This window comes from Triplophysa rosa, linkage group LG21, assembly GCF_024868665.1.
Source record: "Triplophysa rosa linkage group LG21, Trosa_1v2, whole genome shotgun sequence".
Lineage (NCBI taxonomy): Eukaryota > Metazoa > Chordata > Actinopteri > Cypriniformes > Nemacheilidae > Triplophysa > Triplophysa rosa.
The window spans coordinates 13687714-13704638 of record NC_079910.1 but is presented as its reverse complement, the minus strand read 5'-3'; the positions used below and the strand labels follow the sequence as shown (position 1 = coordinate 13704638).

The 16925-nt window shown below is 46.3% G+C and overlaps 1 protein-coding gene across 5 annotated transcripts in view; it reads right to left on the bottom strand.

Annotated features, from left to right (window-relative positions):
* Window positions 1–541: 541 nt before the first annotated feature.
* Window positions 542–16925, bottom strand: part of myt1b (myelin transcription factor 1b) — a 40029-nt gene continuing 23645 nt past the window's right edge. For 2 of the 5 annotated variants that reach the window (XM_057363322.1, XM_057363324.1), the window contains 11 exons: window positions 15718–15972; window positions 15458–15612; window positions 15294–15356; window positions 15041–15109; window positions 8310–8372; window positions 7583–7666; window positions 6539–6760; window positions 6213–6304; window positions 6031–6134; window positions 5350–5493; window positions 542–5207 (listed from right to left, as the gene is read on the bottom strand). In XM_057363322.1, coding sequence (XP_057219305.1) covers window positions 5064–5207; window positions 5350–5493; window positions 6031–6134; window positions 6213–6304; window positions 6539–6760; window positions 7583–7666; window positions 8310–8372; window positions 15041–15109; window positions 15294–15356; window positions 15458–15612; window positions 15718–15972 — 1395 coding nt within the window. In that variant the 3' untranslated portion in view covers window positions 542–5063. The remainder of the gene's footprint in view (window positions 5208–5349; window positions 5494–6030; window positions 6135–6212; window positions 6305–6538; window positions 6761–7582; window positions 7667–8309; window positions 8373–15040; window positions 15110–15293; window positions 15357–15457; window positions 15613–15717; window positions 15973–16925) is intronic. The other 3 variants (XM_057363323.1, XM_057363326.1, XM_057363325.1) reach the window with 2 other exon arrangements.

Genomic DNA, 16925 nt, shown 5'->3' with positions numbered 1-16925 from the left:
TATTGAACCTTGATCATTGGACGCTTTTATTTACTGAAGTATTTATGTAACTTAACTTACTTATTTTTGTGTTCATTCTGGTCTTACGTTGTTGGTTGTTTCTTGATATATAAAATAAAGCAATAAACTGTTAACCATTAAAAAGTAGGTCCCTGTTCTAAGGTCGAAGTTTGTTATGTCGCTAGGATTTGTTTTGTATGGCAGTGCTCTCATGCCTCCAGCAGGGGGCAGAATATTAAAGGCTTAATACACCTGGATGACGTTCATACTCCTGTAAATCTCTAAAAAGATTCATTTCTTAGTCTAATGAAAAATAAAACTAACGTTAACTCGTTGTTTACCACTATTCTAATACTATCACAACCTGGGTTCCTTTTCCAAGTAGTTACATTTTTGTTTGTCAGTTTGTCTTACCAGCCTATAAAACAAAATTGAAGTGCAAACCTTTCTATCCAAAATATTCAGTCAGGTGTGTGCAAACTTGTACAAACAAAGTACATATAAACAGACACATCATACAGTAACTGTATACTCAAAAAGATCACCATTATGAACTCTTTATTAATGTTTCCCATATATAACACTGAAATGAACGATACTTCCACAAAACAGACATTGTTGTTCTTTTTTAACACTGATATCAATGAGCACAGGTACAAGGGTACACAAACACGGTCACAATCCAAAACCAGCTACACACTTCATTTCCAAAGTTACCCGGAATCACGCACAGCCATAGCTTGTCCTGCTCTACAAGAAATAAAAACCTACGGAAATGCTACAAAAGTGACAAAAAACATGTATCGCTGTGGAAGTGCTTATTTTTTGGAAGTACCATTTTTTGTCATTTTCTAAAGGAGAATAACGTGGCTACAAAATCACCAGTAAAAATAGCTGATCTCTGTAAAAAGGACTCAAGAGGACAAGCCTTGGCCGTGGGTGAAAATACATATTTTTTTGTCATTTACTTGGAAAGATTCTTTCATACAACAACACGTCTTTATTACAAATGTACAGAATCCCATTGTTGTCAGAATAATGCCCTGCGCATAAATGCTTCATCCGGTATACGTTTGATTTCAGATTCAATGAAATGACCCATCGTGCAACCTGAATCAAAATCACAGTTTGTCACAAAGTGTTTGGGAAGTTTATGTATTGTGATCGATTTTTTGAATATCAATTTCTGCCTATCATGTTCACTGCTTTACTGTTTTGTTTTTTTTGTCGTCAAAAGAAGGAAAGAAAAAGATTCGCCGTCCTGAGTGGGATTTGAACCCAGACCTTAAATGTAAACACACCCTTTCCTGCAGTGAACAGAAGCGAGAAAAGGCACACATGAGAAACCACAGAGCTGTAAGCTACAGTACACAGAGAACGAGGGCCTTTTGGTTATATCAGCTTAATGGGACAAACAGTGTCATTTCAACAAGGCTTCCGACTTGGATGCCATTACAGTTCCTCTCATAAAAATATAGATGACATAGGAACCCATTTTATTTGACCTGTCAAGTCAAGGTCACTCTTGGAAAGGCTGTACTTTCAGTATAATACATATGAAGATATTCTTGTTGTGGTAACGTACGGAAAAGTGACTGATGAAGATAATACTTGGTGTGATGGGTAGTGGATACATATAATACAAACTTGCTACACTGCTCCAGAGAACATGCTACATTATTAGGCTGAATCTACATCTCACTATAACATTCATAGCTGCTCATCTTCTCTGACAGCGAGCGTTTAAAAAGCATGCATCAGGAGGAATAATTCACACATGCTTAAAGGATCTCACGTCAGAAGTAATAAGCAGATATAAATGTTTCTTTTCCAACATAAAGCCTCTTTAGAGAACAGTAGTGACATTTGCGCTGAATATTCTCTCTATACCTCTATAATATTTAATAGAAGGAAGAAGATTCTGCTGTTATGCTTATTTCAGCTAAAGAAGTGGTTTTGGATTGAAATGCAACTCACATCTTTCCTGTGGAAAGGTTACAGAGAACGAGGCGAATGAGGCCAGGAGAGGATTTGACATTCTATGAAAATGGACAAAGATTTATGCAACAAGCGTCCGCTTCATTCTCTGGTGTGAGGGCAAACCAATGACAATCTCGGACTAAAAACTAAACGTCTCGCATCTTTTCAGTTTATCCAAACTAAGCTTCTGAACAAATCTGATAGTTCGTACTATACAGGGTTTTGTTGAGGTGAAAAGGCAACAATACGTCCAGAAACTTCAGTCAGATAAGGCAAGCCTTAATAAGGGGGCTCTTGATGTTAAATTGAACATGGTTGAATCAACCCCCGTGGTCTCTGCATCAAAGGGCATTTGACATTTCAGACAGCATACAGAATCACATGAAACAACAACAAGACAAGCAAAAGACATTTGCAAATGTGACGCAATTTGTTTGGTGCAATGAACAGTTTTCTGTTAGCCAACAGCCGTTTGTTCTCTTTCTAAAATAAATCAAATAAATAAACACACACACACATACACAGAAAACTTGTCTGAAAGGTCATTAGTTGGCATTCAAGATTTTGAGATTTGGAATAGTGCACACGTGTCCTGTCTATCACAATTGCTGCTATCATAGCAAATGAACGATATGGTTGGCGAGTACCATTTTAGCAAAATGAAACACGCGCTCTATTGGCAAAATAGAGGCGCTGTTGTGATGATGTCATTTTACACACTTGTCCAGCGTGGTTTGTCCCAACGGAACTGCACGACACCGTACAACACCACACTAAAAACAGATCAGCACACTACAATTACAGTCTCATTGAACACTATGACTAACCTTTAAACCATTGTCCCATTAATGTGACTGACATACACACAGAGGCCCAGTGAGACCAGAAAACGGCTGAAAAATAGGAAACTCTACAAACATCCTCTTATCCTTTGCTTTAGAAATAGGTACGTTTACATTTTATAAAACACACGGTTCCTCGCAACCACAGTAAACTGGGTCTTTTTTCATATTTAGTTATCTATCGATAGTAGTACTCACAGCTTTTGGAAAGATATTGTTTTTGTTTAGCTATTATAAGAGAAAAAGAGTTAACAACTACACTGAAAAAATATATGTATGTTTATATACTATATATAGCTTTTTTTGTCTTCTTTTTTCTTTTAAATACAGAATGAATATATTGTGTAGATATGGCCATCATGGCAAAGGAAGAAAGGCATCTGTCACAACCCCCACTTATGCCACGGGGTCACATGACCCGAGGGAAGTGAGGTCGCTGAATGGGCGGCGTCGTTAACGAAAGCACTGGTCAGTGGCACTTTGTGCATTGAAGAAATAAAATTCTAGTATAAGGCTACACGGGTGTGACACTAGCTGAGTAAGGACATCGTGGTTCCAGAGTTTCCTTTGAGACGGTTGGTATTCACCTCCCGTTCCCCACGTGGCACAAATGCCCACCCACTTCCCACGGTCCAAAAAGTCTCTAAAGATAATCATTTTAGCCAAGAGCAAAAATAATCCATTTGCGATTCGTAGGGTCATTCAGGGGCGACAGTATTTGGCCACTACAGAGAGCTTGAAGAGATAAAAAACAGCGAAAGAGGATTCACCGTTTCCTCCTGTGAACTTCTTCCTGTTGAAATTGACGGGGTAAGAGACAAAGCTGTAGGTTCCACAGTTTTGGAATTGCTTTTTTTCTCTTTACATTCCTACAAGAAGTAATGCTGGTATAAGGAAAACCTTAGATAATCATAATTTGTAATTCTCTTGTCCAAACATGTTTTTTGTCTTTATTTTTCAATCGCCAAAAGTTCTTCAAGACTACTAAGACTTCACAAACACACAGAGACGTTTACAAAATAAATATACATTACAACAATCACATTTTATAATTTCATAAATATTAAATAAATAATAAATAGAGATGATACTTCTCCCTCGGGTTTGGAAATTTGGGTCAAAATAAAATGCAGATTTGCAGAGAGAGAGAGAGAGAGAGAGCGAGAGAGAGAGAGAGAGAGAGAGAAATACAAAATTATCAAAACATTATCGGCTAAAAATATTTGCACTTAAAAACTGTTTAAAAACTCTTTAGTCAAACGAAAGGAGTTATAAAAATTAGTAGTATGTTTTTCTCTTTCCAAACATGTGGCGAGTCACATTTTATAAGAAGTGTTGTTTTTTCCACTGTGGATTTTTAAATAAGTACATTAAAATAAATAACACAGGGAAAAATAAATTATAACGAAACATAAATAAGTGTCTGGACAAATTTAGTATAATTTATGTATCAGTAACAATCCCTCATCTTGTTGGATGTTGAATTTACTGAAATGAAGTGCAACTCATTGTTCATATGAAAAAGATATGACTACATTGGGTCCTACAGTGTAAGTACTACAAATAAAGGAGATTAAATCAGTGCACCTGCATGTAGCTCTAAAATGGCAATAAATAAATAAAAAACCTTATAAAATAGTGTTTTAACAAGTGAAATTTACAGAGCCACATGGCATGACTCAAAAAGCAGAGAGAATGTTAACATGACATTCTCTTCATTCCCACAACCTTTCATCCATAACCGTTGCCTTCAACAAGAAGAAAAGGAAGGATGGATGAGGAAATACTGCATATGTGTGTCCCGTCTGGCCTTGCGTGAATCCAGGACCACATATCATTTCAGACGTCACATTTGCTGTTTAAGAGCAGTGTCCTCCCAAATTTCATCCAAAACCTGTATACTCTGCATACTGAGGCTTTGGAGCTCCTTCCTGCCCTTCTTCTTCAAAAACATCTTCAATCACTTTTTTCACCAGATGAATGTAAAACAAAGCTCTAACGAATATTTGATTTGTGTCTCTCCTTGTCTTTGTAAATAAACTGAAGGATTTGGTTCCGTTCTTTCTCTCCTCCCCTTCCAATCCAGCAGCTTTTGTGGATTTTGGTCCGTAGTAATATATATTATATACCTCTTTTATATCTCGTCACAGAATGCTCCCTGGGTTGAAGGTTTAGAGTGTTGTTCAAAAAAACCTGAATGCCCTTTTTGTGTCATTAATATGCTCTTCGCATCAAGCCTCTTTACACCTTAATGCCTTTTACCGCCTTGTTGATGGTCTCCAGAAGGGCCTTGTTTTCCGGATTCTGGTAGCAGTCCTTATTGGTGTACATGTCAGTCAGGGTGCTCACGTAGCTCTCGAAATTCTGCTCTGTGATTGGCTCCTGCTGGAATGCAAATCGGAGCCCCAGTTTGTGAGATGGATATAAATGCATCTAAATTAAGTGGATTTCTAGAATAGGAATGCTTTTATGAGCTCCAATGTTTTTGCTTGTGTCTTTGTATGTGTGTGTGTGTGCAATAACTTACCATCTGAGGCAGGCGTATGTTGGCCAGACTGCGTATAAGAGCTTGACTGAGTCCAGACAGCTCCATGAACAAAGCTTCGTTCTGTTCCTCAATGATCTTATTCTCCTCCTCGATGTTTTTCAGGTTGTTCTCCATGGATGTGATCTACAGCATAAGAAAGAGATGATTTTTTAATCGGATTAAACTCGACCACTTTCTCCACTATCCCATGTTGCAATGTTCAAACTTACATTGCAAGTTCAAGTTTTAAATAGAAAAAAATTATAGATTTATACATATTTATAAATGTATGAATACATTAAAAACAAAGGTTATTTTAGATTAGTAAAATTAAATTTCTGTTTATTGAAATCAACTAAAATATTGATCTTAACATTATTGGAAAAACAAAACGAAAAATTGAAATGTTGCCTCAGAAATAAACTGAATGAAGTTTAAGGTACTAAAATTATAATAATAAACAAAAACTAAAATAAAACAAAAAAAATGATCTTATATAGAAACAAAATAATAAAATGACAAAGGCATATAACAAAAATTCCTAAAAATGTAACAAAAATGTACATAAAAAATAGAAATATAAAAATAAAAAGCTAATTTTAAATATGAATAAAACTAAAAACTAAAATATAATAACTCTGCCCTGACAGCGTTATATTATATCAAAGTTGCATGTCTAACCTGTGTTTGAAGGTTGACCATATCTGCCTCCATCTCATTGTTAGATTCATTGAGCTCATTAATTTCTTTATTGAGTTGCTTGATGTCTTCATCATTGTCTAACACTGCAAAGAGAGGAACGAGTCTTCATTAAATTGATTTAATTATATTGAAGACGTTCTCAAATGGATGGAGAGTCTCACCGTCACTGGCTCTGAATTTAGTGCTGAGATACTCATCTCCAGGGAACTTGGTTTTCTTTTTATTGAGGGAGGCTCTTGGGCAGCCCGAGAGACTGAAACCAAACACACCATCATCATTACCGTCATCATCATCTTCATCATTATCAAAAACTATACACCGTTTTGCCCTACAAGTGGCACCAAAATAATGCACAATATATTTTTTCAAATCCAACCCACAATTAGCTTAAGGTCATCCCCACGCAATACGTTTTTAAATTACACACCTCCCCTAACAATTTTCTTCAAGTGCCATTGAAACCCTCTTATTTTCTTCTCTCAAGTACCTGCGGTGGGTGAGGAAGCTGCCGTTGGCATGTCCCGATCCGTCGCATCCAGGCGTAGGGCACGTGGGGCCTTCGGTCTTAAACGCCTTCCATGAGAACGGAGACCCGTTCAGCAAACCCTCCTTCTGCCACCTGGCTGCCAGCGGGCATCCATAAGCGCTCCGGTGAGTGGCGTACTTCCCGCTGATGTGACCCAGGCTGTCGCACCCCGGCACTGGACACCTGTGAGACAAAAAGAGGTGGACACAAACAGATGGGTATGACAGATAGAAGACAATGTATAAAACAGAAAAACACAGTTTGGAAAGTGTAAAACAACTGACAGATCTGATTGTAAAAGCAATGCGAATATCACCTTGCTATGTACTTTAGTCATCTTTTTCTGCTCTCTCGCTCAAGTGCCGTTTTTTGTAAAGTCAGCTATATTTAGCTACATACTTTGCCCAACAGTGACTGTGAATACTACAACATTGAAAAAAAACGGAAAAAGGCATTTTTACACACTGGAAGCTTGAGTGGCACCATATGCGGCTGCTCATTGACTTGTGTGAATTCATGTGGATGAAAAGCTTCTACACTTGGCAGTCAAAAAAGCAGACTAAAGACTAACTAACAAAAAGGCGCACAACATTTCAATGGCTCGTGAGCCATCTGTGCTGTAATATTCTGTTAGCACTTTGTCTTCTTGCTTGTGAAAATAAAATAAAAAGGCGAAAATAAATTTGAACTAGTTCCCCACGTGGGGAACTACACAATTGATTCGTAAGCTCACAGCGGGCATACGAGCAAGGTATTCAGAAGGTTGCCAAGGTGATATTTAACAAAGCTGTATTATTTTGGGATGTGGTGCTCTGACATCTCAAATGATTGGTCAAAAGGTTTCTTAAATCAGAACTTGGTTCTTGTAGGAGAGGGGTTTTCTAAGCTGCATTACACTATTGTAAAATGATTTCACCATTACCTGACAGCAAACAGCTAAAACAATATTTGTTACCGTATGAGTAGCATTAAAGAAAGGGGAAAGACTTTCTAGGAAGTACGAACTTTACGAGCTCCGAGTCCTCCTTGTCGTCCTTGAGGGGTGTTGTTTTTATCCCACTTTTCTTGGCCCGTGGACACCCAGACAAACTGAAAACAGAGAGTACGCAGCTCGTGATCAGAGGAGCCAGAAACTCAGAACAACATGGGTCGAGAACTACGTCAGTCAGTCCGCGGTAACTGAAGAGTTTAGTGACCCAAAACAAAGCAGAAGAAACCAAATTGAAGTACTTTTGATAAAGACGCAACAGAAGGTAAGCGATACGCCGTGTCCGAGCCGGGTGATGCAACGGGTTTCAAACGTTAAGCAACTTTCTGTCCTCAGTGACAGTGAAGTGCTCTGTGATGTGTTACAGCCAATCGGAAATGTGATGTTAAATACAAGGATTCTGTGCATCAGTTCATCTTGAAGCTAGGTAAAGAGGGATTTTGGACTAGTGAAAGTTCGCTGCAGGTGTTGCTACTCAGTGACAAAAATAGAAATCGAGCATTTTTTGAGAAAACATATTTAGATTACTATGAGACTTTTTGATGCACACCCAGGTGGGACACGGTGTTAGAGCGGTAAAGACGCTTCTGTTGAGTTACTTAACAAAAGAGTATAAAAACAGGGGTATGTTCCCTATATCCTACTCACCAATCGAAAAGTGTCTAAAATACAACTAGCGCTAAACTTCTCTGTCCTGTGTTTGTATTTGTGTGTACGTTGGAGGGATTGCTGAATGTGTCATACCTTCTGTGAGACGCGTAGTTGCCGGTGATATGTCCTGAGCCATCGCATCCTGGAGTTGGACATCTAAAAGTGAAGTCAAAGGTTAAAGATGGAGAGTTTGGGACAGGGGTTAACTTTTATTCATGTAGAAATACCGTAGAAGTACTATGTGTCCAGTGTGTCATTTTTAGTGGGATCTATTGACAGAAATGCAATATAATACATAACATCTTGGTTACGGATGTAACATCAGTTCCCTGATGGAGGGAACGAGAAGTTGTGTCGAGCCGACAGATGGGGTTCGCTCTTGAGAACCTATCAACTTCTGACTAGTTTAGAAAAGGCCAATGAAGTTGGCGAATGAAATTTGCATGCCGGACTCCGCCCCCGGATATCCGGGTATAAAAGGGAGACGACGTGCTGCATTCATTCACCTTTTGGTCTGAGGAGCCTGAGCATCCCTCGACCGCTGCGGCGGGCGGCCAGCATTGTGGCAAGAAGGACACAACGTCTCGTTCCCTCAATCAGGGAACTGAGGTTACATCCGTAACCAAGACGTTCCCTTTCTGTCGGTCTCTCGACGTTGTGTCGAGCCGACAGATGGGGTTCCTATGGAAAACGCCACAGCGCTGTGCAGCGTCACAATCTCCAGCGGAGCGACGCTGACTGACCTGGGCGAGTCAGACGAGTGCTAGAGCGAAATTGTAATTGTCCAGTGGAGAGGTAGGGGGTCCCAGAGCTTTTGAAGAAAAGGTGGGAAGCCCCTGCCACCGGCCGTCACGGGCGGAGGCCTTGATTCTCTAACAGCGAGAAGCCGCCCGGCACCGTAAGGGCCACTGGGTAAGCATTATTCCCCCCTGGGGGAAAAACGCTACAGAGACCACTACCTCCGTAGGGAGGATTTAGTAGAGACACCAACAAGGTCTCACCATCAGGGGAGAACTCATGGGAAAATGTGCGGACTGAAGCAGTTAACCGCAAGGTGGGAGTCCACCTAAGGAGGTCATGGGTTACCGAGGTGGGACCAATCATGAGGATACATCAGACAGAACCACCCACTGGGGGGGGGTTACCACGTCTGGAGCACTAGGTCCGGTTAGAGCTATGTGGTAGGTAACTCAACTGTTCCCCGGCCTAAGGGGGCAGGGCTGCTCTGCCCAGCCTGCCCCCCAGGAAGGTGCTTAGTGATGGATGTAATGCCTGTACTTTACCCAGTGGGGAAAGAAGGGAGGCGGAAATAGCAGCTGACCCACCTAAGGAAGGGGGGGAAGGGCTTTCGCAGGCATACGCCCTACCGGCTGCCGGTCCTACATGTTGCCTTGCAGGATGCGGGCTGACACCGGTTCCACGCGTAGGTTGTAGAACCTTGCGAAGGTGATGGGCGTAGCCCAACCCTGCAGCTCTGCAGATGTCTGCCAGAGAGGCGCCCTGAGCCAGTGCCCATGAGGAGTGTGCCTCACCTCTAACGGGCAGGGGCGATCTTGAGATCGGTATGCCGTAGTGACGGCATTCACGATCCAGTGCGCCAGCCTCTGTTTGGAGACAGCCCTCCCCTTCTGCTGACCTCCAAAACAGACAAAGAGCTGCTCAGAGCTTCTGAAGCTCTGCGTGCGGTCCAAGCAGAGGCGCAGTGCGCGTACTGGACACAACGCGGAAAGGGTTGGGTCTTCCTCCCCAGTGGGGAGCGCCTGCAGGTTCACAACCTGGTCTCTAGGGGGAGTGGTGGGAACTTTGGGCACGTAGCCGGGCCGGGGTCTCAGGATAACGTGAGAGTCACCGGGCCCGAGTTCTAGGAAATCTGTGGACACGGAGGGTGCTTGTAGGTCCCCTACCCTCTTGGAGGTGAGCGCCATCAGGAGAGCCATCTTTATCGTGAGGTGAGAAAGAGCGGCAGCTCCGAGGGGCTCAAAGGGGGGGGGCCTCTTGAGGCCCGCCACCTAGGTCGCAAGAGGGTACGGAGCGCAGATGAGGCGATCGCCTTCTCGCGCCCCTTAGGAACCTAATGACCAGGTCATGCTGTCCCAGAGGCTTCCCAGCAACTGGGTCGTGATGAGCGGCCGTAGCGGCTACATACACTCCCAGTGTGGAGGGGGGAGAGGTTACTCTCCAGTCTCTCTTGAGGAAGGGACAGCACATTCCCGATCGAGCAACTCCGCGGGACTTTTCTTCGAGAAGAGCACCAGGACGAGAAGAGGCACCACTTATGGGCATATAGCAGCCTAGTGGCCGAGGCCCCAGCCTGAGTGATGTCCCAACCATCGCAGGGGGTGGGCCACTCAGGATCTTCTCGTCCCGTCCAGACATGGAAGTTCCAGGGGTCTGCCTGGGATGCCATTACGTGCCCTTCCCCTGTGACAGAAGGTCCTCTGTCAGGGGAATCGGCCAGGGGGGAGTTGTTATCAGAAACACCAGCTCTGAGAACCAAGTCCGGTTGGGCCAGTAGGGCGCAACTAGTACCACTTGATGCTCCTCTTCCCTGACCTTGCACAGGGTCTGTGCAATGCGGCTCACTGGGGGAAAGGCGTACTTCCGCTTGTCCCGAGGGGTGCCTTGGTCAGGGAGTACCAAAGCGGACAATGGGTGGAGACCGGGCGGCAAACAGGTCCACCTGTGACTGGCCGAACTGCTCTCAAATGAGCTGGACTGCGCGGGGATGACTCGCCACTCTCCACGAGGCGTCCACTGACGAGAGAGCGCGTCGGCTGTCTGGTTCAGGGCGCCTGGGATGTGTGTGGCTCGCAGGGAGCAGATCACCTGCGGACTCCAAAGGAGGAGGCGCCGGGCGAGTCGTGTTAGCTGCCGTGAGCGAACGCCACCCTGACGATTGGTATACGCCACGGCAGCTGTGCTTTCCATCCGGACAGCACGTGCTTGCCCTGCACGAGAGGTTGTAACCTCCTCAGTGCAAGTAGCACAGCCCACAACTCTAGGCAGTTGATGTGCCAACGCAGGCAGGGGCCCGTCCACCGCCCCGACACTGCATGCCCGTTGCACACGGCACCCCAACCCTGCAGGGAGGCATCCGTCGTCACTACGACGTGCCTTGACACCTGCCCTAGGGGGACTCCTGTCTGCAAGAAGGTCATGGACGACCAGGGGGTCAGGGTGCGTCGGCAGAAAGGCGTGATGACCATACGCCTGCTGCCGGTGTGCCACGCTCTCCAAGGAATCCGGCTCTGTAGCCATTGTTGGAGCGGTCGCATGTGCATCAACCCGAGGGGGACCACCCCCACCGAGGATGCCATGTAACCCAGGAGCCTCTAAAATTGTTTCAGGGGGACCGCTGACTGCCTGAAAACCTTCAGGCAGTTCAACACTGACTGTGCACGCTCGGTAGTTAACCGTGCTGTCATGGAGACCGAGTCGAGTTCCATACCGAGAAAGAGGATGCTCTGCACAGGGGAGAGCTTGCTCTATTCCCAGTTGACCTGTAGCCCCAACTGATCTAGGTGCCGGAGCACCAGGTCCCTGTGTGTACACAACAGATCTCGCGAGTGTGCCAAGACTAGCCAGTCGTCGAGATAGTTCAGTACCTGCACACCTCCTTCCCTGAAGGAGGGCGGCTTCCACGATCTTTGTGAAGACACGTGGAGACAGGGACAGACCGAAGGGGAGGACCCTGTACTGATATGCCCGCCCCTCGAAAGCGAACCGTAGGAACGGCCGATGTCGAGGGAGGATCGAGACATGAAAGTACGCGTCCTTCAGGACGACTGCCATGAACCAATCCTGACATCTGACAGACGACAGGATGCGCTTCTGCGTGATCATACTGAACGGCAGCTTGTGTAGGTGCTTGTTCAGGGCACGCAGATCTAGGATGGGGCGCAGCCCCCCGCCTTTCTTTGGGACAATGAAGTACGGGCTGTAAAACCCGTTGAACATCTAGGCTGGTAGGAAGGGCTCGATCGCTCCCTTCGCCAGAAGGGTGGCAAACATGGCCCGAAGCACAGGCGCATCCCCACCTCTGACTGAGGTAGAGAAGATGCCCCAAAACTTGGGAAGGCATCTGGCGAACTGGATCGCGTAGCCAAGACGGATCGTCCTCCCTAGCCAGCCTGATGGCCTGGGAAGCTGAAGCCAAGCTCCCAGGAACCGAGACAGGGGGACTAGGGGTTTGATCTGCTTCATCGCCCCCGCGGGGGTGGTTCGATGGCCAGCAATACGGATCCCTTGCTGGGGGAGGGCCCCCGGGGAGGAGATCGGCTCTGCTGTTTTTCCTGCCTGGCGATTACGCAGCTCAACGCACTGTCTGACTGAGAGTGCTGAGGGCTGGTGTTTATACTCAACGTTGTGCTTCGCCATGGCGCAACGTCGAGTTGCCGTCCACCGTCGTGCCAAGGGTGGGAGCAGCTGTAATGACCCAGAGAGAGAGGAAACTCCTTTTATGTGAGTAAGTGGGCGCTAGCCCCCCGGAGGGGGCCAGCAGGTGGTGAGACGGGGCAGGAACAGTCCCTCTCCGATCCCCCAGCGATGGAGTGGCTGGGGTCGGGCCCGATGGTATTCTCAATCTCCCTGGGGTCTTCCCATGAGGGCCGCTTTCGCCGTGGCTGCTGATGGGGCGATGGTCTCCTCTTCGATGTTTCTTCCGGGGGGACCACCTGAGTGGGGGGGGGCGCCAGAGCCGGAGGGCGTTGAAGAGGACCAGGACTGCTGGGAAGCAGACGTTGCTGGGGAATCGACGGCCGAGGGCAGCCGAGTCACGGCGGGGGAGGATATGCTTGATATACTCTGTCTGCTTCTTTACTGTCGAGAACTGTGGCTCGACAGTATCACCAAACAGCCCCCCCCCCTTGCGAGATGGGTGCGTCGAGAAAGCGGACCTTCTCGGTGTTACTCAACTGTGCAAGGTTCGGCCAGAGGTGTCTCTAATGGACCACAAGTGTGGACATCGCCCGACCCAGGGCCTGCGCGGTCACCTTGGTCGCCCATAGAGCGAGGTCGGTGGCGGCGCGGAGTTCCTGCATAAGCGCTGGGTCGGTCTTACCCACGTGAAGCTCTCTCAACGCCTTGGCCTGGCAGGAGCCATAGCAAGGAGAGAGGAGGCAGCTTGGTCCACCGCAATGTGAGCTCTCGACACCAGAGAGCAGGAGGATGCTTTGGATGGGAGTCTAGGTCGAGCCCCCCAGATGGCCGCCACCTGCAGACACGAGTGCACCGAGGCGGCACACTCCACCTGGGGGACATCGACGTATCCCCTAGCTGCCTCACCCACGAGGGAAGAGAAGTGAACGTGCCGGAAAGGGGCGTTGCAGGTCTTACTAAGTTCCTCATGCACTTCCGGTAAACACGGCACTGGGGCAGGCGCGGCTTGGAGCAGCGTTCAACCCCGAGGCGCCATGTAGCCAGCCACGAGCACTGGGAGAGGCAGTGCGGGCACTGCAACCCAACACTCACGGCGGCCCGGGAAAGCATGGCTGACATTTCGACGTCCACTTCTTCCTGGGCTCGTCCCCCCGAGGGAGGGAGCCCGAGGAATCGTCGGAGTCGGATAGCAGTACGTCACCCTCCGATGCTACAACATCTCATCATCACGCATCGTGTCCGAATACGTGGTTGAGGAACAAGACGGTGGGACCGTCTCCTGGGGAACGGTCAGACGAGCGAGACGAGGTGCGAACGGTCCGTGAGCCAGTGGCTGGCGGATAAGCACTCACAGTAATCCTCATATCACCCTCGCTGCTTGCCGTAGCGGGTGGCAGGGCCGTAGTCCTGCCGTCACAGTCCCGTGGGAACACAGCCGCCTGTGACGCAACATCTAAATCGTCAACCGCCCGCAGTGCTAGCAGGACGTATCCACAACGTCTGCCCCAGCGTACTGGAAGCAGACATTGTGTCCGTCCCCCTCCTCGATGAGTGTGTTGCACCCATGAGAACAGAGGGACATGCCACGCTGGAGAAATTTGCTCTTTTGAAAAAAACTTGAACACTTCTGGCACTGCCGAGACGCCCAGGGGAAGTCGCTGCAGGAAGGGACAGTCTGCTGCACCACGTCATAAGATTCCAGCAGTAATTCGGCGTAGAGATTGAAGTCTTGAAGTCGATCAGTGTGAAGGCTCAGAAGAACAAAAGGTGAATGAATGCAGCACGCCGTCTCCCTTTTATACCCGGATATCCGGGGGCGGAGTCCGGCGTGCAAATTTCATTCGCCAATTTCATTGGCCTTTTCTAAACTGGTCAGAAGATGATAGGTTCTCAAGAGCGAACCCCATCTGTCGGCTCGACACAACGTCGAGAGACCGACAGAAAGGGAACTATGTCTTCAGAGGGGTATAAAGACCTTACATAATGAAGCGTTATGTTTTTATTACTTTAGAATGAGCTATTTCTATCTATATACACCGCGGGTCCCCTTACACGGAATTCGCCATGTTGTTTCTACAGTCGCCCTGAATGGACAAACTGCTCTACAGAGCGGGTTTCGCAAATACGTTATCTCCTCAAGCAAAGACACGAAAACGTAACAACATCTTAGTTCTGTGTCAGCCACCGTAGTGCTTCGAAAGGGAGGGTGGAGCAGTGGAGTGAGCCGTTGGTTGCAATTCGCAACCTCACCACTAGATGCCGCTTAATTTCATACACTGGACCTTTAAGACTCCTTTAAGTAACCTATTACATCATCAACATGTTGAATGCTCATGATACTGTTTCATAAGAAACAAACAACAAAGAGAGTAAAAAGCAGAATTCCGCCAAGCATACCCAAGTGAACGTGAACGAAAAGAGCGAGAGCAGAAGTAAAGCACACATACTTGAGATCGGCTGTGTGTGCTGCCATGAGGGACCGCAGACTCTTATCAGCGAGAGGACAACCAGACAGGCTAAAAACACAGAAGAGGGATACGAAAGAGAAAAGAGAGAGGATGAAGTAAAAAGAACCCAGAACATCCCGAGTCAGTAAAGCAGAAGAGCAGGCCAGAGTTAAGCAAAAGAGAGAGAGAAAATCTACATAATATGTCCTGCACAGGGCACAAAAAGCTCAAAGGAAACGTGTGCATTCTGTACCTGCGATGGGATGCGTAGTTTCCTGTGATGTGGCCGCTGCCGTCACAGCCAGGAGTGGGACATCTGCACCAGGAGACAAAATGCAAAATTAAAGCCTGACTAAGTGAAACATTCTGCTGATTTTTTTTATGTGTGCACAAACATTTTTCACCACCACCACTTACATCAAGAGTTCCTTCTTGGTGTCCTTGGGCTGGAACCTGACCTTGAAGCTAGGGGTCGTGACCTCTCCGGGGTACTTCCTGTCTTCGAGGATGTCCTGCATCATGTCGCAGTCCTCTGGGTCGGACGAGGCGAATGAGTGAGCGCTGTGGTCCATCTGTGTAAAGATAAGCAAGCATACATTACACACGCGGTGACTAAAGTGCGTCTGATGGTTAAATGATACTTGTGTATCAATCGTGTAAATAAACAGAAAATCTACCTCTTCTAGCTCCTCCTCTCTCTGCCGATTGGGTTTGGTGTAGTCCAGAGGCCCCTCCCACTCTTCCTGTTTGTAGGCGTGTAAAGAGTGGGGAGAGATGCTGCTGTTGCCATGGTGAAGAGATGAGGACGAGGATGATGAAGACAGATCGGGGGAGCGCACTGGACTGGCGCAAGACATGCCGGCTTCCTTTTTTATAGGTTTCTTCATGCTCAAGTCCAGAGTGCCGTTTTCGTCAACTTCTATTTCCATACTCTGCAAAAGAGAGAGATAAAATATGTAGGTAGTTGCCATTGAGTATTTTGAGGATGTAAATGAATGGCACACGGAAATAACGCTGAAGAAAAATCAAGTTAATTCCTGACACTGGACACAAGTTAATTCCTGACACTGGATCTGGATGGTACATAGAGATGAAGATGTGTGCACACATCAGGCACTGATCCCAGAGCAATCCCAGTATGATTAGCGTTGAGCCACTGGGCCTTTCTGCCCATTAATCTTCCCCTTTTATCCCCTTCTGCTAAAAACATGTCAGGAAATCGAAAAATGATGAAGAAGTCACTCTCTGGGCCGAGGAGAAAGCCTTTTTTATATCACAGTATCGAGGACGGACCTTCTCCAATTACAGTCCAGATCCCACCATTCTCCATCAGCGGCAGACGGATGAGGACCTGATAGATGATGTTATTGGACGTAAACAGGGACGAGGAGGAAAAGAAATAAAAGCGAGAGATAATAGTGGGAACGGGAGAGAGACGCTCTCATTAGCATTAGTCATGGAAATACTGAATAAAAGAATATAGAGCACCTGGTCCTGCCGATCCGGGGAGCTCACTATCAACTTAATGCAATAACAACATGAAGAGGAGATAGGGATGAAACTAATGGAGGTGCAGATGAAAGAGAAGGGAGATGACGCAATAGGGTCTCAACAGCGAGCGGGCATGAAAACGCATTCATCAGACTGTCTGATACAAACGCTGCTGAGTTCAATCAGACGCACACTTTCTTCAATTAACAGATTCCATTTGCATGAAAAAATATGAACTGTTTTTAATACTAGACACTTATATGTGGCGTGTGTCCTTTGTGGGAAGACACACGCTGCTTATAAAGCAGTTTAGATATCTATAATAAATCATTTACAATAGTGATTACACAATGATTATTACAGTGACAACATTAAACTCGACCACATACAACTA